Source organism: Scyliorhinus canicula, chromosome 1 (genome assembly GCF_902713615.1).
Source record: "Scyliorhinus canicula chromosome 1, sScyCan1.1, whole genome shotgun sequence".
Lineage (NCBI taxonomy): Eukaryota > Metazoa > Chordata > Chondrichthyes > Carcharhiniformes > Scyliorhinidae > Scyliorhinus > Scyliorhinus canicula.
The window spans coordinates 73,114,606-73,142,078 of NC_052146.1; the positions used below are offsets into that span (position 1 = coordinate 73,114,606).

At 43.9% G+C, this 27,473-nt stretch overlaps 1 protein-coding gene across 1 annotated transcript in view; it reads right to left on the reverse strand.

The window, feature by feature from the left end:
• gcn1 (GCN1 activator of EIF2AK4) overlaps nucleotides 1-27,473 on the reverse strand; it is a 175,491-nt gene that overhangs the window by 59,679 nt on the left and 88,339 nt on the right. Inside the window, exons 20-28 of the mRNA XM_038793220.1 lie at nucleotides 24,956-25,080; nucleotides 23,294-23,472; nucleotides 20,165-20,258; nucleotides 19,077-19,190; nucleotides 16,858-17,056; nucleotides 16,455-16,610; nucleotides 15,861-16,039; nucleotides 13,420-13,500; nucleotides 12,550-12,693 (exon numbers count right to left, since the gene is read on the reverse strand). Of these exons, the coding sequence (XP_038649148.1) occupies nucleotides 12,550-12,693; nucleotides 13,420-13,500; nucleotides 15,861-16,039; nucleotides 16,455-16,610; nucleotides 16,858-17,056; nucleotides 19,077-19,190; nucleotides 20,165-20,258; nucleotides 23,294-23,472; nucleotides 24,956-25,080 (1,271 nt within the window). The remainder of the gene's footprint in view (nucleotides 1-12,549; nucleotides 12,694-13,419; nucleotides 13,501-15,860; nucleotides 16,040-16,454; nucleotides 16,611-16,857; nucleotides 17,057-19,076; nucleotides 19,191-20,164; nucleotides 20,259-23,293; nucleotides 23,473-24,955; nucleotides 25,081-27,473) is intronic.

Here is a 27,473-nt window from a genome sequence, read left to right on the forward strand (position 1 = left end):
CTGGAAACACCTGCCATGGGTGTGGTAGAAGATGTGGCTCCAGGTTCAGCCATATCAGCCACGCAAGGAACCACAGAACCCATGAACAGTAACATTAAGTTTCTTAGCTGGACAAACATATTCGTTAGCGAGTGCTAACCAAAGAGAGAAGACTTGTCACTCAACCATAATGACTGATCATCTAGCCATTGCTGTTATGGGACCTTTCTACGAGCAGATTGACAGCTTCCTTTTCTACATTAGAAAAATGACTACAATTTTAAAGTATTTCCTTGGCTGTAAGGGCCTGAGGTAGTGGAAGGGTATTATATAAATGAAATTGTCTCTTTCCCTGCAGGCCAATCTCAAAAATAAACTGTCAGGCAAAAAACACCCAAAGACTCAGACTTGCTGAGATTTTCCAGCATTTTCCCTTTCGTTTCAGATTCCAGCATCTGCAGTAATTTGCTTTTCACCTAAAGACTCAACAGTATGCATGGGTTGAATGATCTTCCCCTATTTAATTTTGAGGTCTTGTTCTGAACCACGTTCCTAATAGTGAATGCACAGTGGATGAAAAATACCTCAGATCAAAGCAGACAAAGGTGAAAACAGTGCCAGGTTTAAGGTCAGGAAGAATCTCTACATGTTTACATAGAATTTACAGTGCAGAAGGAGGCCATTCGGCCCATCGAGTCTGCACTGGCTCCTGGAAAGAGCACCCTACCCAAGGTTAACACCGCCACCCTATCCCCATAACCCAGTAACCCCACCCAACACTAAGGGCAATTTTGGACACTAAGGGCAATTTATCATGGTCAATCCACCTAACCTGCACATCTTTGGACTGTGGGAGGAAACCGGAGCACCCAGAGGAAACCCACGCACACACGGGGAGGATGTGCAGACTCCGCACAGACAGTGACCCAAGCCGGAATCGAACCTGGGACCCTGGAGCTGTGAAGCGATTGTGCTATCCACAATGCTACCGTGCTGCCTGAAATTTCAAAAACTGGGAAAAACAGAACAATAAACTCCAGGCCAGTGAGCTAGAGTGGTAGGGGAGTTGGGAAGGGTGTGAGAGAAGACATAGTGAATCAACAGGAGACAACGAGTTAGAGCAGAGGAACAATTTAGGTGATGATAACCAGAGTGTGCCAGAAAAAGACAGAGCGTACAAACTTAGTGCACCAGCAGATAAGGTCAGAGACTGCATAAATGGAAAAAGACTGAGTTACAGCCTCTACACCTCAACACACACAGCATTTGTAGTAAATGGATGGCGTTAACACAGGTAGAAAAAAATGTATGACCCAATAGCCATAAGGAGACATGGCTGCAGGGCGACCAAGGCTTAGACACAAATACTGAAGGGTATTTACATTTCGAAAAGGCAGGAAGTTAGGAAAAGGTGGTGGGGTAGTACTGTTAATTAAAGATGACATTAGAACACTAGTGGAACTGACCATAGATCAAATGAGCAAGGTACAGAATCAGTTTTGGGTTATGATATGAAAAGAAAAGATACACGGTCATTTGTGGGAGTAGTCTGTAGAGCTCCCAAGAGTAGTTACACTGCATGAGAATATACACCGAAAGAAATACATGGGGCATTTAAACAAGGTACCGCAATAATCAAGGGAAAATGAATTCATTTGGGACAATTTCTCAGAACAGTGTGTTCTCGAGCCAACCAGGGAGCAGACTATTCAGAAGCAGGTAATGAGCAATGAAACGGGATTAACCAATAACCCAATAAAGGCTTTAGAGCTTCCAGCTGATAACGATCGTATGTTAGAATTTCACTTCAGTTTTAAGGAAAGACTAGATAAACTTAATGCACCAGCAAATAAAGATAATTAAATGGGTTTGAAAACATAGCCAGCTAAAGTGAACTGGGAAACTATGTTAAAAGTTAGACAGGAAAGATGCAGTGGCAGACTTTTACAGAAGGTATTTAATGAAGAATTACCCCAGTGAGAAACAAAGACTCTTGTGAAAGATGCATCATCTGTGGCTAAATTAAGAAAGTTAAAGGATCTATTAAATGTAAAGAAACACCGAGCAAATCTGTAAAGATTGGTGGTGGGCAAGAAAACTAGACTTTAAAAACCAGCAAAGAATGACTAAAAGAAAAACGAAGAGGGAGAAAATAGAGTATGAGTGAAAGCTAGTTAGTAATATAAAAACAGATCGTAAGTGTTTTACAAGTATTCAAACAGGAAAAGAATAACTAAAGCAGGTGTAGTGAGTCTAAGGATCGATAAGGGAAAAGTAGGAAATGCTAGAGGCATTGAACAGGAATTTTGTGTCGGTCTTCACTGTAGAAGACTTAGAAAACTTCCCAAAGATACTTCAAAATTAAGAGGTGAAGAGGAGGGAGGAACTTCAAACAATCACCAGGGAAATGGTGATGGGAAAACTATTGGAACTAAAGGCTGATAAGTCCCCAGGGCCAGATGGCACACATGTTAGGGTCTTAAAAGAAGTGGCTGTAGAAATAGTAGATTCACTGGTTATAATCTTGTAAAATTTCTTAAGATTCTGTAATACCTCAGTGGTTTAGAAAATAGTTAATTTAACACTTTTTTTCAAGAAAGGAGGGAAACAGAAAGCAGAAACTATAGGCCAGTTAGTGACATCTGTCATAAGGAAATTTCTAGAATCCACTATTAAGGAAGTTCTAGCCGAATATTTAGAAAATCATAATGGAATCACACAGAATCAACATTGTTTTGTGAAAGGAAAATTGTGTTTGACTACTTTATTAATCATTTGAATAACAAGGTGGATAAAGGGAAGCCTGTAGATGTGGTGTACTTGGATTTCCAAAAGACATTTACAAGAGCACACGGTAACATTAGAACGGATAATGGATTGGTTAGCTAACAAGAAGCAAAGAGTAGTGATAAATTGGCTTGCTTCGGCTTGACAAGCCATAACTACTGAAGCGCCACAGGGATCAGTCAACTATTTAAAATCTGTAGCAATGACTTGGATGAAGGAACCAAACATATGGTAGCCAAATTCGTTGATGAGACAAAGATAGGAAAATAAATTGTCAAGAGAAGGTAAAGAGTCTACAAAGAGGTACAGATAGGTTAACCGAGTGGACAAACATTTGACAGCTGATGGACAATAAAGAAAAATAGTCAATGTGTCCACTTTGGGAGAAAGAATGGAAAAGCAGTGAACCACTCAAATGGAGAAAGCTTGCGATTTCTCAACCCGATGGTACAGAAGGGTCTAGGTGTCCTCATACATGAATTCAAATAGTTCGTAGGCAGGTACAGCAAATGGTGAAGAAGGCAAATGGAATGTTGGCATTTGTTGCAAGGGAAATGGAATAGAAAAGCACAGAAGATTCACTGTAGCTGTACAGGGCCTTAGTAAGACCACAGTATGGTGTACAGTTTTAGCCTCCTTATTTGAAAAATAGCATATTGCTAGCAGTTATTTGAAGCAGTTCAGAGAAGGTTCACTGGGCAGAATTCTCCGCTCCCCACGTGCCGTGGGAGAATCGTGGGAGGGCCTCCCGACATTTTTTATGCCCCCTGGCGCCCCCAGCGATTCTCCCCCAGCGACCCCCCGCCCCCCCCCCCCCCCACCCCCCCCCCGCCCCCCCACACCCCCACTCGGAAAAATCACCGCTCGGCTTCATGCCCGTTTCACCACGGCAGCAACCACACCTGGTCGCTGCATTCGTGAAACGGGCGCCAGGGGCCCGATCTGGACAGGAGCACCGTGACTGTGTTCGGGAGGGGACAGACCCACGATCGGTGCCCACCGATCGTCGAGGATGCGTCCAAAAGGGATGCACTCTTTCCCCTCCGCCGCCCGGCAAGATCAAGCCGCCATGTCTTGCTGGGCGGCGGTGGAGAAAGCCGGCACCGCGCATGCGCGGGTTTGTGTCGTCTGCGCTGATGTCATCCGCGCATGCGTGGGTTGGAACCGGCAACCCGCGCATGCGCGGATGACATCAGCAAAGCGCCGTTTCCGCGTCATTTCCGGCGCAACGAGGTCGCAGCCGGGAACGACGGGGGCCCACTCCTAGCCCCCCAGGTGGGGGTGAATTAGGTGCGGAGAGCGGGCCCCGAGGCCGTTGTGAACCTCGGCTGATTACACGACGGCCATCCCGATTTTTATCGGGAGCGGAGAATACCGCCCACTGGATTCATTTCTGGGATGGAGGGCTTATCTTATGAAGAAAGGATAAACAGATTGTGCCAACACCCATTGGACTTTGAAATATGTAAGATTCTGAGGGGACCTGATGGGTGGATACTGGGAGGCCGTTTCCTTTTATAGGGAGACAAGAATTAGGGGACACAGTTCTCGAAAAAGTCTCCCTTTTAAGACAGAGATGGGGAGAATCTTTGGCTCTCAGAGGGTCATTCTTCTGTGGAATTTGCTTCCCAGAAAGCAGTGGAGACTAGGAAACATCAATTTATTCAAGGCGGAGTGAGATTTTTGATGGACAAGGGAGTCAAAGATTATGGGGGACAGACAGGAAGGTGGAGTTGAGTCGACAGATAGATCAGCCATGACCTTATTGAATGGCAAAGCAGGCTGAAGGGCTGAACAGCTAACGCCTGCTCCTAAGTTCTATGTTCCTCTGACTCAGGCCTCTTGTCCATTCTCTCTTCCCATTGACCCACTACTGCTTGTGCCTTCAGCTACACTAGCCCCAGTCTCTGGAATTTCGTCCCATAATTGCACTGCCGCTTCATATTTTTCTCAAGACTCTCCATAAAATCGGTGTGGCTCATCAAGCTTTTAATCACAATCCTAAAACCTTTTCTCTGGCCGGGTAGCCCCATTAAATTAAAATAACCGTGTGAAAATCTTGGGGAAATTTCTACCTTAAAGACCTTCTAAATATGCACTATTAATTGGTGCAGAAAATGGTGAATTAGCTGTAGCCACACTTGGGATCTGGACCTAGCCAAACAGTCAGATTAAAATAACAACCTTTAGTAAACCAGAGATATAAACTCCCAGTTGCTGCCTTATCCACGGCTTTGAAATTAACCTTGAACATATTGGCATACAAAGAAGGTGATGCACAAGTAGAGCGAGCGTCAGAGAATGAAGACCATACTATTGCAAGTAACCCAATATTTACCCTGACTCACTTATATTCCACAAATATAGACATGTACCAAAATAGTACAATAGAAAACATTGCTGAACCTTCTCGGTGCACAGCAGTGCCAAAGTGTTTGTTCCATGTTGTGAAGCCAGTAATACTCACTGCACCAGGCCCGCTGCCTTGTTGATGTCAAACGAAAGCAACATAAGCACCTTTAATGCAAGAAAATGTCCAAAGAGCTTTGCAGGGATGTAATAAAACAAAAGATCACATTGAGATATTAGGACAGGCAGCCAAACGCTTGTGTCAAATAGGTGGGTTGAAAAGAAGGATCTACACTACAAAGAGAAAGCAAAATGTTTACCTACATCACGGGTGCAGGAGTTCACAAGCAGCACTCCAGCAACGCGGCCCGACAAAGGGCAAACTCTCCAGGCGAAACTTTATCGCCTTCTTTGCTTCTTCCTGGGGTACTATTCTGTGTGTTCATCTGCCTCAGTTTACAACAGGGTAATTTCTGACTATATTTTTACTACAGTTGTTACAACTGTGTAAATTGAGCACATTTTTACTAGCTTTATTATAAATTTTTCATTTTAATTGTATTTATTTTATGGTTAGCATAATGGTGTATTTTATTTATATCTATTGGGCTGCTTTCTCTGCTGGCGGGATTTTCCTTGTGCCAGCAGCGTACCCACGCCCGGGGATTTCCCGACGGCGTGGGTCTGCCCACAATGGGAAACCCCATTGGCTGGCTGGTGGGATAGAGAATCCCGTTGCCGGCGGGACAGCGAATCCTGCCCATTATGGTTGGTACAATTGTGTATCTGGCTAATATGTTGAATGTGTCTGTGTGTCATAAATGAAAATCTTCAATAAAAAGATTCTTAAAAATTAGTACCATAAACATTAGACATTGTTGCTGACAGGAACATATTAAACCGAGATTGGACTTCATTGTAGTCTGTGAGGCAACCCCCCAAAAAAGGAAAGAAATAATACACCCGGTGCTCACTGAAAAGACTGAGGGATGGAGAAGGACACAAAACTTCAAACAAATAAGGTGCCCCACCTCGGAAAGGGGTGGGTACAACTCGAGAGTGGCTGGGCAAATACCGGAGAGGGGAAAACCATGTCTGAGCAGAGGAAATCCAAGGTAAGATATGGGAGATTTGAAATGGAGAGACAATGCAGGATTTGTGTATTTCTTTTGATAACTTTAAGATGGGGAAGATCAGCTGGTCAGTCACATTAATACTGTCAAGGAGGTGAGTTTCCCAGTGTTTTTATGGGATCTCAAACATTAATCTGGATTTGAAACACCATTCGGTCCATCTAACTGGCTCCTCAGAGGGAAACCGAAGTTTCTTTTATACAAAATAATTACCTGATAAATTATTTCATTATTTTTGATTACACTACCAGACCACTAGATGACTATTAGGGATAAGGAATACATTCTGGCCTGCCCAACAATGTCCTCAGAATGATTTAAAAATGTAGAATTTCCTGATAATGAAAGTATTGCTGTGAATTTGTCTTTTTTCATAGAATTTACAGTGCAGAAGGAGGCCATTCGGCCCATCGAGTCTGCACTGGCTCCTGGAAGAGCATCCTACCTAAGGTTAACACCTCCACCCAATCCCCATAACCCAGTAACCCCACCCAACACTAAGGGCAATTTTGGACACTAAGGGCAATGTATCATGGCCAATCCACCTAAACTGCACATCTTTGGACTGTGGGAGGAAACCGGAGCACCCGGAGGAAACCCACGCACACACGGGGAGGATGTGCAGACTCCGCACAGACAGTGACCCAAGCCGGAATCGAACCTGGGACTCTGGAGTTGTGAAGCGATTGTGCTATCCACAATGCTACCGTGCTGCCCCAATTCCATTCCATTTAGTACATTAGCTCTGATCAGAGTCTGAGCAACTTTCCTGGAGATGAGGAGTGACCTGATTGAGGTGATGTCCACCACCATTTTCTGAGGGCAACTTGACCTGGACAATGGATCAGCCAGGATCCCAATGTATGATGAAATACAATTGAAGAGATGAATATTCCACTCCTGTTATAAATATGAGCCAACTACTTAACATCAACGAAGGCGGCAAATTATCCCATTTCTGCCCATTGCCTTTTGTAGTGGTCACATGGAACCCTGTTATTATATTGTAGCGCAGTAAGTCATTTTAGCCTAACTTAAACCCAAGGATTTGCCCAACATAATTTGATCAAGATGTGTCCCCTTTACCTGAGGGGTCAGACTGTGACCACAGTGAGTCTCTCCCTCAATGTGTATCGCAGTGAAATCAGTCATCACAAGACATTTATAAACTGGGTACATTGGAGACAGGAGGCTGCACAATCAGTTAAACTGAAGGACGTGGAGCTCTACTGAGTTACAAACTGTCTGATCTATCTTGGAGTGAATGTGCTGGATGGGAGAACTGATTGGGTTATTTTGTGAAGAGAACGAGAACAAGGGTAATGTCGTGAATGTTATCTATGTGAGTTATTGTAGTTGTGTACAATGCCTCTTTAAGAACAGAGTCACATGACATGTGACAGTGGCACCACAACTGGCTCTGTTGCTCAGCAGGGGAGAGCAAAGTGCAGGAGAGCGATAGTTATAGGGGACTCTGTACTAAGGGACACAGATAGGCGCTTCTATGGAAATGACAGAGACTCCAGGTTGGTGTGTTGCCTCCCTGGTGCCAGAGTCCAGGATGTCTCTGAAGAACACAGGAGGGTGAACAGCCAGAGGTCGTAGTACACATAGGTACTAACGACAGAGGCAGGAAGAGTGACAAGGTGCTGTAGAAGGAGTTCAGTGAGTTGGGCAGTAAGCTAAAAAGTAGGACCTCTCGGGTTGTAATCTCAGGAATACTACCTGTGCCACATGCCAGTGAGGCTAGAAATAGGAGGATAGTGCAGCTAAACACGTGACTAAACCAGTGATGCAGAAGGACATTTCAGATTTCTGGACACTGGGAACTCTCCCGGGGCAGGTGGGACCTGTACAAGAAGGTTGTGTTGCATTTAAACTCGAGGGGCACCAATATCCTGGCTGGGCGGTTTGCAAGTGTCACTCGGGAGGATTTAAATTAGTATGGCAGTGGGGGTGGGAACCAGAGCATTAGCTTAGAAGGTGTCATAACTGAAGAGGAAATAGAGAACAAAAATAAGAGAACAACATCACCCTGAGGCAGAGCAAAAAAGGTGACAAGTGTGAGAAGGGAGGTGGTCAATGCAGGATTGAGTGCTGTAGCTAAATGCGCGCAGTATACGGAACAATGAGCTTGTTGCGCACATTGAAATTGGCCAGTACGATGATGTGGGCATCACAGATACGTGGCTGGAAGTGGATCAGGGCTGGGATCTAAATATACAAGGATATGTGTCTTATCTAAAGGACAGGCAGATGGGCAAAGGGGGCGGGGTTGCATTGTTAGTCAGGAATGAAGTTAAATCAATAGGAAGGAGCGATATAGGAAGATAAGGAATAGAATCTCTGTGGGTAGAGTTGAGGAATCACAAAGGTAAAAAGATCCTGATGGGGTTATGTACAGGCCCCCTAGCAGTAGTCAGGATGTGGGGCAGAAAATAAATCAGGAGATAGAGAAAGCAAGTAAAAAAGGCAATATCACAATAATCATGGGGGACTTCAATATGCAGGTGGACTGGGAAAATCAGGTTGGTAGTGGATCCCAAGAAAAGGAATTTGTAGAATGTTTAAGAGGTGTTTTTTGGAGCAGCTTGTGTTAGAGCCTACTAGGGAACAGGCAATTCTGCATTTGGTGATGTGTAATAAAACAGACTTGATTAGGGAACTTAAGGTGAAGGAACCCTGAGGGAGCAGCGACCATAATATGGTAGAATTTACCCTGCAGTTTGAGAGGGAGAAGCTGCAATTAGATGTAACGGTATTACAATTAAATAAGGGTAACTACAAAGACACGAGGGAGGAGCTGGCCAGAGTTGATTGGAAAAGGAGCCTAGCAGGGAAGAGAGTGGAGCAATGGCAGGAGTTTTTGGGGGTTATTTGGCAGGCACAACAGAAATACATCGCAAGAAGGAGGAAACATGCTAAGGGGAGGACAAGGCACCCATGGTTGATGAGGTGAGGCAAGGACAGCATGAAAACAAAAGAAATCGCATACAAAGTGGCGAGGATTAGTGAGAAGCCAGGAGATTGGGAAGCCTATAAAAGCAAGCAGACCACAACTAAAAAAGCAATAAGGGGAGAGAAGATGAAATATGAGTGCAAGCTAGCTATTAACATAAAAAAAGATAGGAAGAGTTTTTCCAACATATAAAAGGTGAGAGGCAAAAATAGACATTGGACCACTGGAAAACATGGCTGGAGAAGTAACTTCAGACGAACTGAACAGTTACTTTGCATCAGTCTTCAAGGTGGAAGACACCAGTGGGATGCCAGTGCTCCTGGAGAATCAGGGGGCAGAGGTGAGTGCAGTGGCCATCACTAAGGAGAAGGTTTTGGGGAAACTGAAAGGTCTGAAGGTGGATAAGTCACCTGGACCAGATGGACTACACCCCAGACTTCTAAAAGAGATAGCTAAGGAGATTGTGGAGGCATTGGTGGTGCTCTTTCAGGAATCACTGGAGGCAGGAAGGGTCCCATAGTACTGGATGTGGCTAATGTAACACCGCTGTTTAAGAAGGGAGAGAGGCCTGACTTCGGTCATTGATTTTAGAGTCCATTATTAAAGATGAGATTGCAGAGTACTTGGAAGTGCATGATAAAATAAGACTGAGTCAGCACGGCTTTGTCAAAGGGAGGTCACGACTGACAAATCTGTTAAGAGTTCTTTGAGGAGATAACAAGGAAGTTAGACAAAGGAGAACCAGTGGACGTCATTTATTTAGATTTCCAGAAAGCCTTTGACAAGGTGCCGCAGAGGAGATTGTTAAATAAGTTAAGAGCCCATGGTGTTAAGGGTAAGATCCTCACATGGATAGAGGATTGGCTGACTGGTAGAAGGCAGAGAGTGGGGATAAAGGGGTCTTTTTCAGGATGGCAGCCGGTGACAAGTGGTGTGCCTCAGAGGTTGGTGCTGGGACCACAACTTTTCACAATATACATTAATGATCTGGAAGAAGGAACAGAAGGTATTGTTGCTAAGTTTGCAGATGATACAAAGATCTGTAGAGGGACAGTATTGAGGAAGTAAAGGGGGCTGTATAAAGATTTGGAAAGGCTGGGAGAGTGGCAAAGTGGCAGATGAAATACAATGTGGAAAAGTGTGAGGTTATGCACTTTGGAAGACAAAATTTAGGCAATTTTGGGGAAATGCTTAGGAAATCAGAAGCACAAAGGGACTTGGGAGTCGTTGTTCACGATTCTCTTAAGGTTAACGTGCAGGTTCAGTGAGCAGTTAAGAAGGCAAATGCAATGTTGGCATTCAAGTTGAGAGGGCTAGAATACAAGACCAGGGATGTACTTCTGAGGCTGTGTATGGCTCTACAGACCCAATCTGGAGTATTGAGAGCAGTTTTGGGCTCTGTATCTGAGGAAGGACGTGCTGGTCTTGGAAAGGGTCCAGAGGAGGTTCACAAGAATGATCCCTGGAATGAGGAGCTTGTCATATGAGGAACGGTTGAGGACTCTGGGTCTGTACTCGTTGGAGTTTAGAAGGATATGGGGGGGATCGTATTAAAACTTATAGGATTGGGAGGTCTGGATAGAGTGGACTGGAGTGAGTGTTTATACTTGTAGGAAAAACTGAACCAGAGGACACAATCTCAGACTAAAGGGACGATCCTTTAAAACAGAGATGAGGAGGAATTTCTTCAGACAGAGGGTGGTGAATCTGTGGAACTCTTTGCCGCAGAAAGGTGTGGAGGCCAAATCACCGAGTGTCTTTAAGACAGAGAAGATAGGTTCATGATTAATAAGGGGATCAGGGGTTATGGGGAGAAGGCTGGAGAAAGAGGATGAGAAAAATATCAGCCATGATTGAATCGAGCCTGCTCCTCAGAATGAGCCCGAGGAGCAGACTCAATGAGCCGAGTGGCCTATTTCTGCTTCTATGTCTTATGGTCTTATAGATGTTGTGCCGAACCTTTGTCCTAGATTTAGAACAAATTAATCTACACCTCATCATTCTACCGTAATCCATGTACCTATCCAATAGCCGCTTGAAGGTCACTAACGTTTCCGACTCAACTACTTCCACAGGCAGTGCATTCCATGCCCCCACTACTCTCTGGGTGAAGAACCTACCTCTGACATCCCCCCTATATCTTCCACCATTCACCTTAAATTTATGTCCCCTTGTAATGGTTTGTTCCACCCGGGGAAAAAGATCTCCGACTGTCTGCTCTATCTATTCCCCTGATCATCTTATAAACTTCTATCAAGTCGCCCCTCATCCTTCTCCGTTCTAATGAGAAAAGGCCTAGCACCCTCAACCTTTCCTCGTATGACCTACTCTCCATTCCAGGCAACATCCTGGTAAATCTCCTTTGCACCTTTTCCAAAGCTTCCACATGCTTCCTAAAATGAGGCGACCAGAACTGCACACAGAACTCCAAATGTGGCCATACGAAGGTTTTGTACAGCTGCATCACCACCTCATGGCTCTTAATGGTGCAACATCATCGGCTGCTTCGCTGGCTATTCCCTTGACTACTACCAAACTTTGTACAGTGAAGGCCTAATTAATAAACCTCTGTGATCTTGCATCAAAAAAAAAGGATGGATCTACATATCGCAATTGTGCCTGCGCTTCAGAAGAACTGTAAAGCACTTTGGATTATTCTAAGATTTTGAGAGAAACAGAGGTTCAGGGTGGGAATTCCAGATTGTAAAGCCTGGACATCCGCTGGTGGAGGGGAACTTAACATGCAAGAAGTTGGAGTAGCGTAAAGTTTTTGAAAGACTTTACTCCTGTGTAGATTTTTTCATGGTGGGCACCTCGATTCTCCCAGGGATAGTGGGGTGGAACATGGAGCGATTCTGGTTTCAGACCACATACCGCAATTTACAGATGAGAGGTTGGTGTGGGTCAGTCACAGGGGCCCCCATAGAAGATGGACTCGACGCTACTGGCGGATTAAAAGATTTGTGGAAAGGTGGCTTCAGGAATTCAGGAGTATATAGAGGTCTCGCCATCCCCCCCCGGTTTTGGGAGGCGGTGGTATGGCATGAGTGGGGTGGGAATAGGGATAAGGTGGAGAGGCAGCGATTGGAGGGTGCTATCTTTGCCGTGGATCGGCTAACTCTATGGCCCCGACCAAGGAACTCTTGGCAGAGCTGAAGCAAGATTTTGGAAGGGTACAGAACTGGAGATAGAGACACGGAGGACATGGTTGGTATTGAATTCTTTACAAGGATGAGAATTTTAAATTTGATGCACTGGAAAACCAGGAATTAATGTAGCAGGTTAACTCGCCACCGTACTTCTTTGTTGATTTATTGAAAATATTTCTGAAAGCTTCTTTACCCTTAGAGCAGCGTCTCGTACTGCAGAACATGGCGACAGTAATGCTTGTAAAAGAACATCAACCTCCTCCTGTTCAGCGTATGCACATCCTTCCTCACCACTGCTACTGGCACACAAAGATGTTAGCGTATTTGAAGCCAGTACCTAGAGGACAGAGATATAATTTAAATATTTCACACACAACCAGGGATCCAAATATTTTCTTTCAATCTACCTACAGCCAGACATCTGTGATTGGCAATAATATTACATCATATTGGCAGTCATTTGACTTAAACGATAACCAAAATCTTTCAAAACCAGCATCCATTCAGACTGTTCCCTTAGCTTCCACAGGAACCATGCAAGTCATGAGACCACTACATAAATGCAACTTGTTTTTTTTCCACCAACTCAAATCTCCAACTTGGACAATAATCACAAGCATCACAGCCATCTGTTTGTGTCCTGTTTAACAAGGAATTTTCCTAACACTGACAGGAAACAAACAGAAGGCCAAGCAAGCTCGCCTGAAAATTGTCCGAACAATCCAGGTGGAAAAGGATGTACACAAGACAGTTTGAACTATGAGCACACTGCACTGATGCTGTGCGCTAGCACTGGCCCAGATCCAGGGCAACTCAGCCAGAATAGAGATCCACCACAAGCCCTCAACAAAAAAAAACTTAACATGCAAGCTAAAAGTGACTCTCACAGAGACCAGTGCGAGACAGCAAAAAATTCCAATTAAGAAAAACTGGCTGAAATAAACCACAAGTGGGCAAAAATAAAACACCACCAATAATACAAATAAAATACACAGAACCACAAAATGAAAAGCAGAATATTTTTATCCAATGCCCTATAGAAATCGGATAGTGTAGATTATACCTGGAGTCTTGGTGAGCCTGTGGCAATGACCCTGGTCAGCAGCAGTAACATCTCCATCCGTGGCAGCAGCTCAGGACCGCTCTGTCAAAACAACTCAAGTTTCAAAAAAACATGAAGGGTTCAGCATTCCCACTCCTCGCACTACGCTTGGTCAGCCCCAATTTCAAGCAATCATGGCGTCAAATCTGGCAAGACCCGACAAATGGGATTGGAGTCCAGGGTTTGCCAGTAAACCCCACGAATACAACCGCCTCTTCCTGAAGCAGGACAGGTAAGCCTCATAATAAACATCGTCATCCGAAATGCATGTCTGCATTTCTCTGAAAATCCATCATGATCCATCGAACACTTTCCTAAAAGAGAAGTCCCAGATGCATTGACCAAATGTGGATTCCAGCCCCGACATCAGAATGGCATTATGAGGCCAGGCAATTCCACGGAAGCAGCAGGATTGCATAATTTCAGTGACTTAAAGACAAATTCTGCCTCAGCCAGTGTGGCGTATTTCATTTACTCAAAATAAATCATTTGCTCCAGTACTAGATCCACACTGGACACTTTGCATCGTGTTTGCCTGTCAAGGGATAATGCCTGGTGATTAAGGACTTTGGCTACACAACGCAAGTAACGTAGAGTGGTATGGAATCAGAAAGTTCAGGTGTGACATTATCTATCAGGTGTACATTAAATATTCCAGAGCACTATTCAGATGAAGAACAGAGGATCTCTTCCCGCTGTCTTGGTCAATAGGTATCCCTCAACCAACACCATACATGGTTTCACTGCTGTTTGTGGGAGCTTCCTCCGCGCCATTTGGTTGCTTCATCTCTTCTGTTGTAGGCAGCATGGAGGGCAGTGGGTTAGCCCTGCTGCCTTACAGTGTCAAGGTCCCAGGTTCGATCCCGGCTCTGGGTCACTGTCCGTGTGGAGTTTGCACATTCTCCCCGTGTCTGCGTGGGTTACACCCCCACATACCAAAGATGTGCAGGCTAGGTGGATTGGCCACGCTAAATTGCCCCTTAATTGGAAAACATTTATTGGGTTCTCTAAATTTATTTTTTAAAAATTCTTATGTTGCAATATTAGCTACACTTCAAAATTAAGTCACTTAGTGTAAAGTGCTTTGGAATGTTCTGAAAGGCACTATATAAATTCAACTTCTTTCTTTCACAAACAGCATCAGTGGAATATACAATAGCTAGTTCTAAATACTATAACTGAGCACAGTGAGGGCTGGAATCGTTGGGGTGCACTGTGTGTGGTGGGACAGTGACTGCTTTGGGGAGGTGGGGGATGGGGAGGAATTGTGGCCAGAAGAGCATCATGCCTGGAAGCAGTCAGAAACGTTATAGCTTTGAAATTCTTGCCCATTGAACCCTTTACCGCAGTCCGTCCTCAGAAGAGTGAGTCTCTGCTGGAACCTGCAGGCTGATTCAAATATAACTCCTGACTACAAGAGCTACACCCCTCCAATGTGGCAAAGTGAAACCACAAATAGGTGGGTAAAGAATCGGTGATGCATGGGTTCACTCAGAACCCGAGATACCAGATAGTTTGGACCATTTTCCTGCTTGAAGGAGAGAACAGGACCACAAACTAAGGACTTCCCTCCAGGCACCACATCAGGAGCTGTAACCCTACCCTACAAGTGAGTGGAATCGGGGGTTAGACCCGCAAATAAACCCCTAGAATGTAATGGCAGACAGGTAAAGACCATCCATCCAGTTTGTTCCTCCATTTTTTTTCTTTTTTCTTTTTTCTAAATTTAGATTACCCAATTATTTTTTCCAATTAAGGGGCAATTTAGCGTGGCCAATCCACCTACTCTGCACATTTTTGGGTTGTGGGGCCAAAACCCATGTTCCTCCATTATGATGTTGTGTTACATTATATACATGCTGCACCACATGGGAATCCCGACAGAGGCAAGGAAGATAAACACACTAAACAAATGAGAGAAAAATATCTGGGAGACATGTTCTTGGGCTATACTAGGCAATCAATACAATTCCACAAGATCATTCTCTTCCCGAGTTCCCTGTTATTTGTAAGAGGTCATCTCCGCCTCAACCAGAAGCACATCCAGCTGTCAGTTGAAGAAACTCAACAAGGCTATATCTGCCACAGGAGACAGGAGCTTGTTCCAGAAGTTCACCTTCCTCTGAGGAAAGAACCACCTCCTGACATCTAACCTAGACCTGATCTTACACAACTTAAAATTGTGATCCCCTTGTCCTACTGAATTGGAATAAACGGCAACATTATTTTTTTCAATCACCTTGTCAAGCAACTTGAATTTCCAGAGCGTGCAGACATATCAAAAACCCTGAAAGTATCAATACATGTTGAATGTTCGGATAAAATTGGATAAAGTACTAAATATAGGAATATATTTTAAAGTTAAATATTCATGTTATAAATGAAGAAAGCACAAATATTACCTCATCAATTAACTGAAAGCTGTCAGTTGCTGATCTTAGCTGAGCATGCTCATTGATCACTTGAAGTGCCTGAATCAGCATCCCCTCCTTTTCTTCACTGTCATTTACAGTGTTAGTTAAGACCATCTTCAAGAGCGGGAAGCAATACGCAAAGGCTGGAGCCATCAGGGGTTTCACACCTGCAAGAGGCAAGACAATATAGCAAAACCCACTGAAGTACTTAAAGCTAAGCCATACAAAAGCTCCAACTCTCGACCATAAACATAAAGGAATGACTTCAAAATGACAGCAAATCAAACATGAGCACAGAGAGGTATTGTCACAGCAACATAACAGAAATTAGAAACAAATCAACACAGGAAGCATTAATAAAATGCTGAAAGAGAAATCAAAACTTTGCAGAAGAAAGCAAAAACTCCATATTGTACACTTCAACAAGTGGATGATTTAAAGATTACATCACGAAGTTTTGCGACTGGAATTTATAAACAAAGATTTGCATTCCCTCAAAACCCAAACTCATCATATTTATTGAGTGATGACCACAAGTGACATGACAAGATGATGGCATGTCACTTCATTTGAATGACGTACCAGCCTCGACATTGCCAATGCGGTTAATCACAGTACGTGAACGCAGTAGACACACAGCACGGGTGGTAGCTGTTAAAAGTTCCTCTTGACACCAAGCTTCATCCAAATTGCAGGCAGGTTTCAACAATCGAAGAGTTACATGACCAATTAGGGAGCCTAAATCATAAACAGAACACAAGGTTACCCAGTCATTGAATTGTGCTGTCACTATATAGTCCCACCCGCAGTGTGTGCCCCCACCCGCAGTGTGTGCCCCACCCACAGTGTGTGCGCCCCCATCTGGAGAGAAGGCCCTCCGGTGTAGATATGGTGCAAAATACGAGATACTAAATTCAGAGTATAGTACCCCAGTGAAGATTCACCATCCATAGCCGGGAGTTGGAAAACATGCTTTGTCTCTTACCGAGGTTTTTTAGATCTGCTGACAAGACACAGGGACCTAATGCCAAGTATGTATCTTTAAGCCTGGGAGCTACCAGAGGTGATTGGAAGAGTGGTAGGAACGAGCGAATCAGAGTAGGAATTTGCTGCGTCAAACCAGTCGGGTTCCTTTTGATGACAGCATTCAGCACATTCAGAGCGGATTGCACATCCTCATCTAACTGTGGGAACACAATGGATTGGAATAGCGTTTTTTCAATAAAAGGCCAATTCAAATAGAGTCAAAATTAGGCAAATGGTGACAAACGTAAGCATATATTTACATACACACTTGGTACCAGGCGTCCAGTGGACTTCCAGAATTGAAGTACGTGACAAAAGTCAGATATTCAACGTCTATAGAGTCATAGAATTTACAGTGCAGGAGGCCATTTGGCCCATCGAGTCTGCACTGGCCCTTGGAGAGAGTACCTGACCCAAGCCCTCACCTCCACCCTATCCCCGTAACCCCACCCCACTATTTGGTTTTAACACAAAATGGGCAATTTAGCATGGCCAATGTACCTAACCTACACATCTTTGGACTGTGGGAGGAAACTGGAGCACCCGGAGGAAACCCACGCTTCCTCTGGGGAGAACATGCAGACTCTGCACAGACAGTGACCCAAGCCGGGAATCGAACCTGGGATCCTAGAGCTGTGAAGCAACTGTGCTAACCACTGTGCTACCGTGCTGCCCACTTGCAAAAGCATTCTCTTTTCAGACATGTGCCCCCCTCAATCTGAATTCTTCAAAGTACATGAAGTCACCAGGATTGTAAACACAAAAGCAGACAACCACTTTGGAGAGTGAACAGCATTGAGCTGGCACACTGGATTTTCACCTCCAGGTTTGAATTCGATACAAGCTGTCAGGGCCCTGTTGGAAATAATCTGTGTGGGCCCACTGGATAAAAAGTCTTCAAAGTTCACAATTGCTCTCTTTAGGAAAAGCCCATGTGAGAAGTTTTTTCTCTACATGAAATTAATGAGATCTACGGGAATTTTTCAATAGCCATTTGCATTCAACATAACTTCAAAAGGTTTTGGCAGGCGAAAGTTCTGACCTGGCCAAAAACAAACTCAGTTCTGAAGCAGGCAATTTATTCAGAGGATCAGGACTGTGGCTAGTTAATATGTTTTTGCCTTATTTGGTCCCTCGAGGAGGTGAGGGCACATAGGGTTCGCAAATTCTATGATAAATTCTATGATAGATCATAGAATTTACAGTGCAGAAGGAGGCCATTCGGCCCATGAAGTCTGCACCAGCTGTTGGAAAGAGCACCCTACTTAAGCCCACGCCTCCACCCTATTCCCATGACCCAGCAACCCCATCTCACCTTTTGGACACTAAGGGGCATGGTCAATCCATCTAACCTGCACATCTTTGGACTGTGGGAGGAAACCGGAGCACCCGGAGGAAACCCACGCAGGCGCGGGAAGAACGTGCAGACAGTGACCCAAGCCGGGAATTGAACTTGGGACCCTGGAGCTGTGAAGCACCTGTGCTAACCACTGTGCTGCCCTGGTGTTATCATGTGATCCAGAGCATTTACATTTGCCCTGAATAGAATGACAGTTCATATTTTCTGACAGTTCAATGTCAAAACTGACACCATCAGTTCCTGGGAAACTTGATAGGAGGAACAGTGTTATGTATTCAAGTAATACTGCCTGCTCATGGCACTTCACATGATCTATAATGCCGTCAGCAGAGTGTTTGTGTGGACTTTCAGTTCACCATCTCGTACTGTAAGAGTAACATCTCCAAATAAACCCTGCACTAAGTTTTAGACAAACTTAGAGCATGCCACCTCTACTTCTTTTCTTTGTGGCTATCTAGGGAAATATAGCACACACAAAAACCTAAACAGGCCGAAAACAGTACAACTTTTGATATACTGATCGATTAGTCCAACCTTCTTATCCAGAGAGGCTGCAGACTTTGACCCAAGCATTTGGCAGCAGGAACTTTCGATGTGGGATAAAAATAAATTGGGGCAAGACCCAGGGCTTTTAATATGTCAGGAGTAGGAAGCCCTGTAGAACTCCAGCTGCTTGCAATACCATGATGGCTACCACACTGAAGGGATGCACGTGAAGATTTGTTATCTCATAGCTTTTGAGGAAATCAAAAGTCATCCTAAAATAAACATTTCTAAAACAAAGAGTCTGCAAATGAAGTCTTTGTTTTTCTCTGTACCTGTTGTAGCCGCTTCCTGATCACAGACTCCTTTTCCAGCTGACACTGCACTATTTCCTTCTGCTTGTTGCTCAGCTGCACCTCATCCTTCAGACCTTTCTTCTTCTTTATCTCCTGTCACAAATTGTTTTACAATAAAACAATGTTAACATTTGCTGTGACACACCAGTCCCAATCAAAATTAGTCTATGCTTAACAAGCAGCTTTTGATAGCCACAAAAAAAATAGCAATTATAAGTGAGTGCTAGTTTCACACTTCCCACATCTTCAGTGTGTTGGATATTTTGTCTGGTCGATTTCATATCATTGCAAATCATAATACAAAAACTAGTATAATAGCATGAGGTTTTTGAACAAATGTGCCAAAATGGTCATTGGGATTTAGGAATGTTTGCTATTTTCTTTATTCCATCATGAGGCTGTTTAGCACAGGGCTAAATCACTGGCTTTGAAAGCAGACCAAGGCAGGCCAGCAGCACGGTTCAATTCCCGTAACAGCCTTCCCGAACAGGCGCCGGAATATGGCGACTAGGGGCTTTTCACAGTAACTTCATTTGAAGCCTACTTGTGACAATAAGCAATTTCATTCATTCATTCATTTCAGGTAGGAGTGGCACTGGGAAGGCCAGCATTTGCCACCCGTCCCTAATTTCCCTTGAATTGAATAGCTTGCGAGGGCCATTTCAGAGGGTAGTTAAGAGTCAGCCACATTGCCTGGACTCGGCCAGGTAAGGATGGCAGATTTCCTTCCCTCGAGGACATCTGTGAATTTGCTAGACTTTTACAATTGATGATAGTTTCATGTTTACCTTTATTGACACCAGCTTTTAATTCCCAATTTATTGATTCAATTTAAATTCCACCAGCTGGTGTGGTGGGATTTTAACCCGTGCGCCCAGAGCACTCGGCTGGGCCTCTGGGTTACTAGTCCAGTGGCTTCACCATTTTGCCAGGAAAGAATACAAATTCACATTGAGGGTAGGGTGAGTTTCAAAGTTGTTCGGCTGGTGGTTGGAAAGTAGGCGTTAGGATATAAAAAAAGAACACATGGCCGACCAAGAGACACAATGAAACAAATTTCTAATTACCTCCTTAAGTTCCATGTCAATGATCTGTTCCTTAAAAGAATAAGCTTTGTTCTCTCGTTTCAGATTAGCTTTCTTTGTAGTTTCCTGTTGAGTACTAGTACAGAATAGAATGAATTATAAAAACTCACAAATACACAAACTGTCGGAAAGGAGAAAATACTGCGCAAGCCAAAAATTTGGAATTATTTTAACTGTTCTTATAGCCCTGTGATCCCCCCCCCCCTTCCCTCAACTCTCCCAACAAAACAGTTCCAGTTAATCTCTCGAATAAAGGGAGATGTCAAGTATACTTGCACAGCGATTAAAGCACTTTGCAATTACTTTCTTTTTGACTACCAGGTATAAATTACTGGTAGATGCATCTTCTAATCAGTTGTCAGTGTGAAAATGCTTTGTTTAATTATATTGTTGACAATTGATATAATAAAACTGTGCAGAAAAACTAAGTATTGCCATTAAGTAAGCCAATATATTTCCACCATTTTCAGAAAAAATAAAGGATGCTATATAAAAAGAGCACCTGGCAAATCAAGCCTGTTGCAGAATACAATGGCTGCAGCATTGTGTCGAGACATTCTCCCCACCCTACAGCCACATAATCACCTGGCTGAGGTAGGAAACCAGAGGGTGGAAGAAAAGAGCAGAAAAGAGCAGTAGTTTTGGAGAGCCATGCCAGTTTGAGATTTGTCAGCACCTACCACAAGCTAGGCTGCCTTTCATTTAAAACAAAGTTCCACCATCATACACTCTGAAGCACAGAATTGCTTTGGTGCAGAAGGCAAGTATTCGGCCCATCATGTCAGCACTTTGATTTGTTGTCACATGTACCGAAGTACAGTGAAAAGTATTTTTCTGTTTTGAGGGAATGTACACAGTACGTACATAGTAAACAAAAGAATAATCAACAGAGAACATTGATAAATGGTACATTGACAAATAGTGATTGGTTACAGTGCGGAACAAGGGGCCAAACAAAGCAAATATATGAGCAAGAGCAGTGTAGGGCGCCATGAATAGTGTTCTTACAGGGAACTGATCAGTCTGAGGGGGAGTCGTTGAGGAGTCTTGTAGCTGTGGGGAAAAAGCTGTTCCTATGTCTGTCTGGATGTGCGGGGCTTCAGATTTCTGTACCTTCTGCCTGATGGAAGGGTCTGGAAGAAGGCAATGCCTGGGTGGGAGGGGTCTCTGATAATGCTGTGTGCCTTCCTGAGGTAGCGGAAGGCATATACAGAATCAATGTGGGGTGGCAAGTTTGTGTGATCGTTGGGCTGAGTTCACCCCACACTGCAGTTTCTTGCGATCTTGGACCGAGCAGTTGCCATACCAGGCTATGATGCAGCCGGATAGGATGCCCTCTATCGCACATCTGTAGAAGTTTTTGAGAGTCGATCCAGACATGCCAAATTTCTTTAGCTTCCGTAGGAAGTAGAGACATTGTTGGGCTTTCTTGACTGCTGCATCAACGCGAGTGGACCAGGACAGATGTTGGTGATGGTGACCTCCAGGAACTTAAAACTATTGACCATCTCCACTTTGGAGCCATTGATGCAGACGGGAGTGTGTGTCGTGCTACACTTCCTGAAGTCGATGATCAGTTCCTTGGTCTTTTCAACATTTAGAGAGAGGTTGTTTTCAGTACACCATGCAACCAAGTGATTTATCTCCCTCCTGTAGTCGGATTCGTCATTGTTTAAGATACGGCCCACCACACTCGTATCATCCGCAAACTTATAGATTGAGTTGGGAGTTAAATCTTGCCTCACAGTCATGTGTGTATAGGGAGTACAGTAGAGGACCGAGCACACATTCTTGCGGGGATCCTGTGTTGAGGACTATTGTGGAGGAGGTGCTGTTGCCTATCCTGACAGATTGCGGTCTGTTAGTGAGGAAGTCAAGGATCCAGCTGCACAGGGAGGGGTCATCTCAAGATTGCAGAGTTTGGACATTAGTCTTGTCAGGATAATGGCGTTGAAGGCGGAGCTGTAGTCGGTGAACAGCAGCCTTACAGAGGTGTCCTTGTTGTCGAGGTGTTCATGTGTTGATTGTAGAGCCAGGGAGATAGCATCTGCTGTGGACCAGTTGCGATGATAGGCAAACTGCTGTGGATCGATTGCGGTGATAGGCAAACTGCTGTGGATCGATTGCGGTGATAGGCAAACTGCTGTGGATCGATTGCGGTGATAGGCAAACTGCTGTGGATCGAGAACATCTGGGAGGCTGGCAGTGATCCATCTCATGACTAGCCACTCGAAGCATTTCATGGTGCTCTCCAAATGAAAATATAAACCCATAGTTCCAACGGTATCAGCACAGCATGAGAACAAAAGAAAAACTTCTAAGTAATGTCGTCCATGGAATTTGAGAACTCATCTCAAAGGAGAAAGGAGACCGTCTCAACTTCCTACATTGCTCCCGAAAACACACAAACCAAATGTCACAAGTTAAGCAGATTTCTGCAGTTGGTATTGTGTAATTTTGGGCAGGACAAATTTGCTTTCAAAATGACCTCAGTCAGCTGTGGCCCTGTGGTAGTGTTGGCCAATACATGCACCTTGCAGATTTATTATGGCATTGATGAGAATAATCTGCCCTGAATGGCTTCTATCTGCTTTTAAATAAAGTTGCTTGGTGGTTGGAGCAGCTTAAGGGGAATGTTAAAAGGTGGACTCACAAGCATTACAGGAGATAAAGTATCCTCGCTTGACTGCTAGAACATTAGAGTGAGATGCCTATAGGTTGACAGTAACAAGCAACATGCTTCAAATGTCACAAAACCTTTACTCCTGCATCAGTGAGAACCAAACTATGCTCTCAAAAATAATCGCTCTGGCAACTTGTAAAATAATTGGGGCAAAAACCCCAACTGCATAGGTCTACTGCACCATAAAATTTCACTAATGCACAGGGCAGAGAAATAAAATAGCAGAGAATCTTTGAGACTGCTGTCAATAATGGGAGGGAAACATTATATACTGTGCAAAGTTTATTATAATGGCATGGTAAAACAGCAGCACAGGCTGTGGGTTCAAGAGGTCAATTCATCATCTATCTACCACTCTCCTGTCCACCTCCTCAAATTTATTTTGCTTTGTATAGACGGACTATATATTAGAAATAATCATTACTTACATTTGGATGAGAGACTTGTCATACAGTACTCCATCAGGAACCAGCATGATTTCATACTCTTCTTTAGTCACTTGGTGAAAAGCATGGTTTTCCAACATATTCGCGATCAGGCTACTCACATGTGGCAACACGACTGCTGAAGCAAGGACGGACAAGGAGCCCACAGCATTCATAACGGCCTAGGAAGGAAGTGGAACAGAGTCAAATCCAACCAGTCAATGTCCCAAAATTGGTTTAATTGCTCAATGGAATTTATGTTGTAATGTGAAGTGTATAGTTTGCTCTGGTTATTTTAGTGTTAATAACTCACAAGATTACACTATTTTAGCACATTACAATGCTAGATCACTTTGAGGAAGTACTGAGAAAAGAACAGCACCAAAGTTAGGATGTTGATATTATCTTGGGCTGGGATTATGGTGGGGATCATTTTCTATTTCTAAAATGTGATACACGTGACTAATTCACTATTGTCTAAAAGGCCTTGATGTCTCAATATTTCAGGCCCTTGATGGAGATTGGAAAGAGGAACGCGGGGCAATGTATTTAAGTGTCCAGATTTTCCTCATTCATCCCACATACAGATAAGCAACAGAAACCAAAAGTAGTATAAACACTGGTTTTAAGTTAGAATCCATGGAATTCCTACAATGCAGGAGGCCATTCTGCCCATCGACTCTAATCCGACCCTCTGAAAGAGCACTCTACCTCGGCCCACTTCCCCGTTACCATCCCTGTAACCCTGCGTATTGCTCAAGGCCAATCCACCTGACCTGCACATCACTGGACTGTGGGAAGAAACCAGAGTACCTGGAAGAAACCCATGCAGACACGAGGAGAACGTGTAAACTCCAGACAGACAGTGACCTAAGGCTGGATGTTTAAGAAGGTTAGTCGCAGGGAGGTCACCAAAACCCCTACCTAACAGTACTGTGGGCATACCTGCACCCGATGGACTGCAACGGTTCAAGGCACACAACCAGCTTGGAAAAGGCAATTAGGGATGGGCAACAAATGCTGGCCTTGCCAGCAATGCCCACATCCAAGAATAAAAAATGCATCTTGCTGCAGTAACAAGTGTGTAATCCAGAGCTCCATGCCAATAGTATGGAAGGAATTTGTAAATGCCTAAATCAAAAATTGTCAGTTCGATGAGAGAGTATTCCTGTAACAGCCTCCCCGAATAGGCGCCGGAATGTGGCGACTAGGGGCTTTTCACAGTAACTTCATTTGAAGCCTACTTGTGACAATAAACAATTTTCATTTCATTTCATTTCAATTGTATATGAAAGTTGAAATAAGGGATTGAAATTCTGCACTTCCACTTAATTACTCTTTCCAACTGGCAGGGGAGGAAGAGGGAACAATGAAAAGTTAGCGTGGAGTTTCACAAACTACTTTTGTTGAATTACTTAAAGTTTCCAATTCTCCAAATGGTAAAAGGAATTGGGGGAAATCCTTAACTCTGAAATTGCACACAATTTGATGGAAGCAGTCTTGACTGCCAAACTATCGTTATTTCTTTCACGCCCCACCCACTGGTCAACAGACTTATGGCTGATCCCATTTTAATACATTCAGGGAATACAATAGAGATGGTGAATGTTTCAATGTCTGTATATTACAAGGAATTCAAACAACAAAATGGGCATATAGTCTGACCTGGCTTTTGACTGACTGGGAGGTGACACTGGGCAGAATGTCAGTCAGATGCTTCTTAATGAACTCGGAAGGGTCCAGCTTCAGTCTCAGGAGAATGGTCGACCATAGTCCTGCTTGAGCAGCCTCTGCAAAACAATAAATGCACAATCAGGGTCAGGCAATTGAACCTGCAAGGAGCTGAAAATTATAGAGCCTAGCGTATTTCACCTTCACATTAAATACAACCCTACATACCATGCACCAAGTCCAGGTGTGTTTTAAGTCTAGGCATCATTGTAACATAACCTACTCTGCTCTCCATTCTCAGCTGTATACCCACCAGTAAAGAGCATACTTTTATGAATAAATGCAAGAAAATTCCAATGAGGAACCATCTTTTTGTAAATTGAGCCGAATAAAGGCTCAAGAGCACCCACCAAGAGCATGCGATTCAACGACTCTGCTTGGGAAGACCAAATCCACCTTTCGCATTGTATGCTAGTCAGCATTGCTAACAGAGATGATGATTTATTGCTTGAAGTTATTAGAATTAGAACAGTACAGCACAGAACAGGCCCTTCGGCCCTCGATGTTGTGCCGAGCAATGATCACCCTACTCAAGCCCACGTATCCACCCTATATCAGTAACCCAACAACCCCCATTAACCTTATTTTTTTTTTTAGGACACTAAGGGCAATTTAGCCTGGCCAATCGACCTAACCCGCACATCTTTGGACTGTGGGAGGAAACCGGAGCACCCGGAGGAAACCCACGCACACACGGGGAGGACGTGCAGACTCTGCACAGACAGTGACCCAGCCGGGAATCGAACCTGGGACCCTGGAGCTGTGAAGCATTGATGCTAACCACCATGCTACCGAGCTGCCCTAATGGTGTTATGGTGTTAAATGGCATCAAAAGTGATAGCTGGTGCAGAATTTGATAAATGTCGATGTTATTTATGGATGAGACCCAAGAATCAGTTCTTAGTCTGAGAGGCAGTAGCAAATCTACTTACTGTGAGCTTCATCTAATCAACAAATACAGAAACAAAGTGACCCCTAATGCTGGAACTCATAGCCATCAGTTTGTTAGGAAATCGAAAAAGAAAACCCACAAGAAATGTAATTAACTTTTTAATAAACCTTGTTAGAATCAACAGATTTATTGCAATGAGGGCACAACAGGGCGTGGTGGTGGTTTTGGGAGGGGGGGGGAAAGAAGAAGAGAGAGAGAGAAGAAAAATGAATCTCCAGTTTCAGAACAAGGCCTTATATCGAATGGGTTGAGAAGACATGATCAATTTTGATGTTGCATGACAGATGTTGTGGGCCCGATGTTTGCCCTTGTCCGTGTATGTAAGATGTGCTGCCTAACACAGTAGGATTGCAAAGCAAGATGCTCTGTGTTGAGGGTGTGCGCGCAGAGTCACAGCAGCTGGAGGTGGAGTTGGATTACAACAACAACAACTTGTCTTTATAAAGCATCTTTAAAGGAATAAAACACCCCAAGGTGCTGCCCAGCTGCATTATAAAACAACATTTGACAGTCATATAAGGAGATATTAGGGAAGATGACCAAAAGCTTGGTCAAAAATGTAGGACTGAAGAAGCATTGTAAAGAAAGAAAGAGGTTCAGTGAGAGAACCCAAGAGCTTTGGGCCTTGGCAGCTGAAGGTACGGCCACATGGATAAAAATTGAGAGATAGGATGGGTATGTTAGCAGATTGGCCCATACCATTGTATGGGCTCTTCATCCAGCAGCAACATCTCCACTTGTGATTCATGCTCAAATGGTCTGCATAGTAACTTCATTTATTGCAGTGATTTGTTTGGTCTTCCTCTATATTGGCCGAGAGTTTGCAGTAGTAATGATGGTGAAATTGTCAACTTTCACGGTCATTATTCCTCTGAAACTGACAGCATCTTTGAGTCCATAATGAAACATGAAAACCCAGAAGATATAGTTCATTGACACAGACAAGACTCTTACAGGGTGCGACAGGGTGGATGTTGATAGGATGTTTCCCCTGACTGCTAAGTCTTGAACTAGAGGACAGTCTCAGAATAAGTGCAGGCCATTTAGGACTAAGATGCAGAAGAATTTCTTCACTCAGAGGGTGATGAATATTTGGGATTCTCTACCCCTACAGGTCTGTGGAAGCTCAATCGTTGAGCATGCTCAAGACAGAAATTGGTCACTTTCTGGATACTAATGACATCAAGGCATAAAGGATAGCGCAGGGAATTGGCGTTAAGATTAGATGATCAGCCAGGATCTGACTGAATGGTGGAGAAGGCTCAACGAGCCAAATGGCCGACTCCTGCTCCTATGCTCTTAGCCATTCTAACCTTCTTCATATGGTTCGCTGATGTCCCTGCAGACTGCAATCAATTATCAATCACTGAACAGATGAGAACTTCCATTTTTCCATTGTTAGTTGCACTGTAAAATAGTTACATTTTGTTGAATGAGGTGCAACTGTGTTTTTAAATGTCTCACTAAATTCAAAATTACTGCCAAAAACCTCCCTGGGCC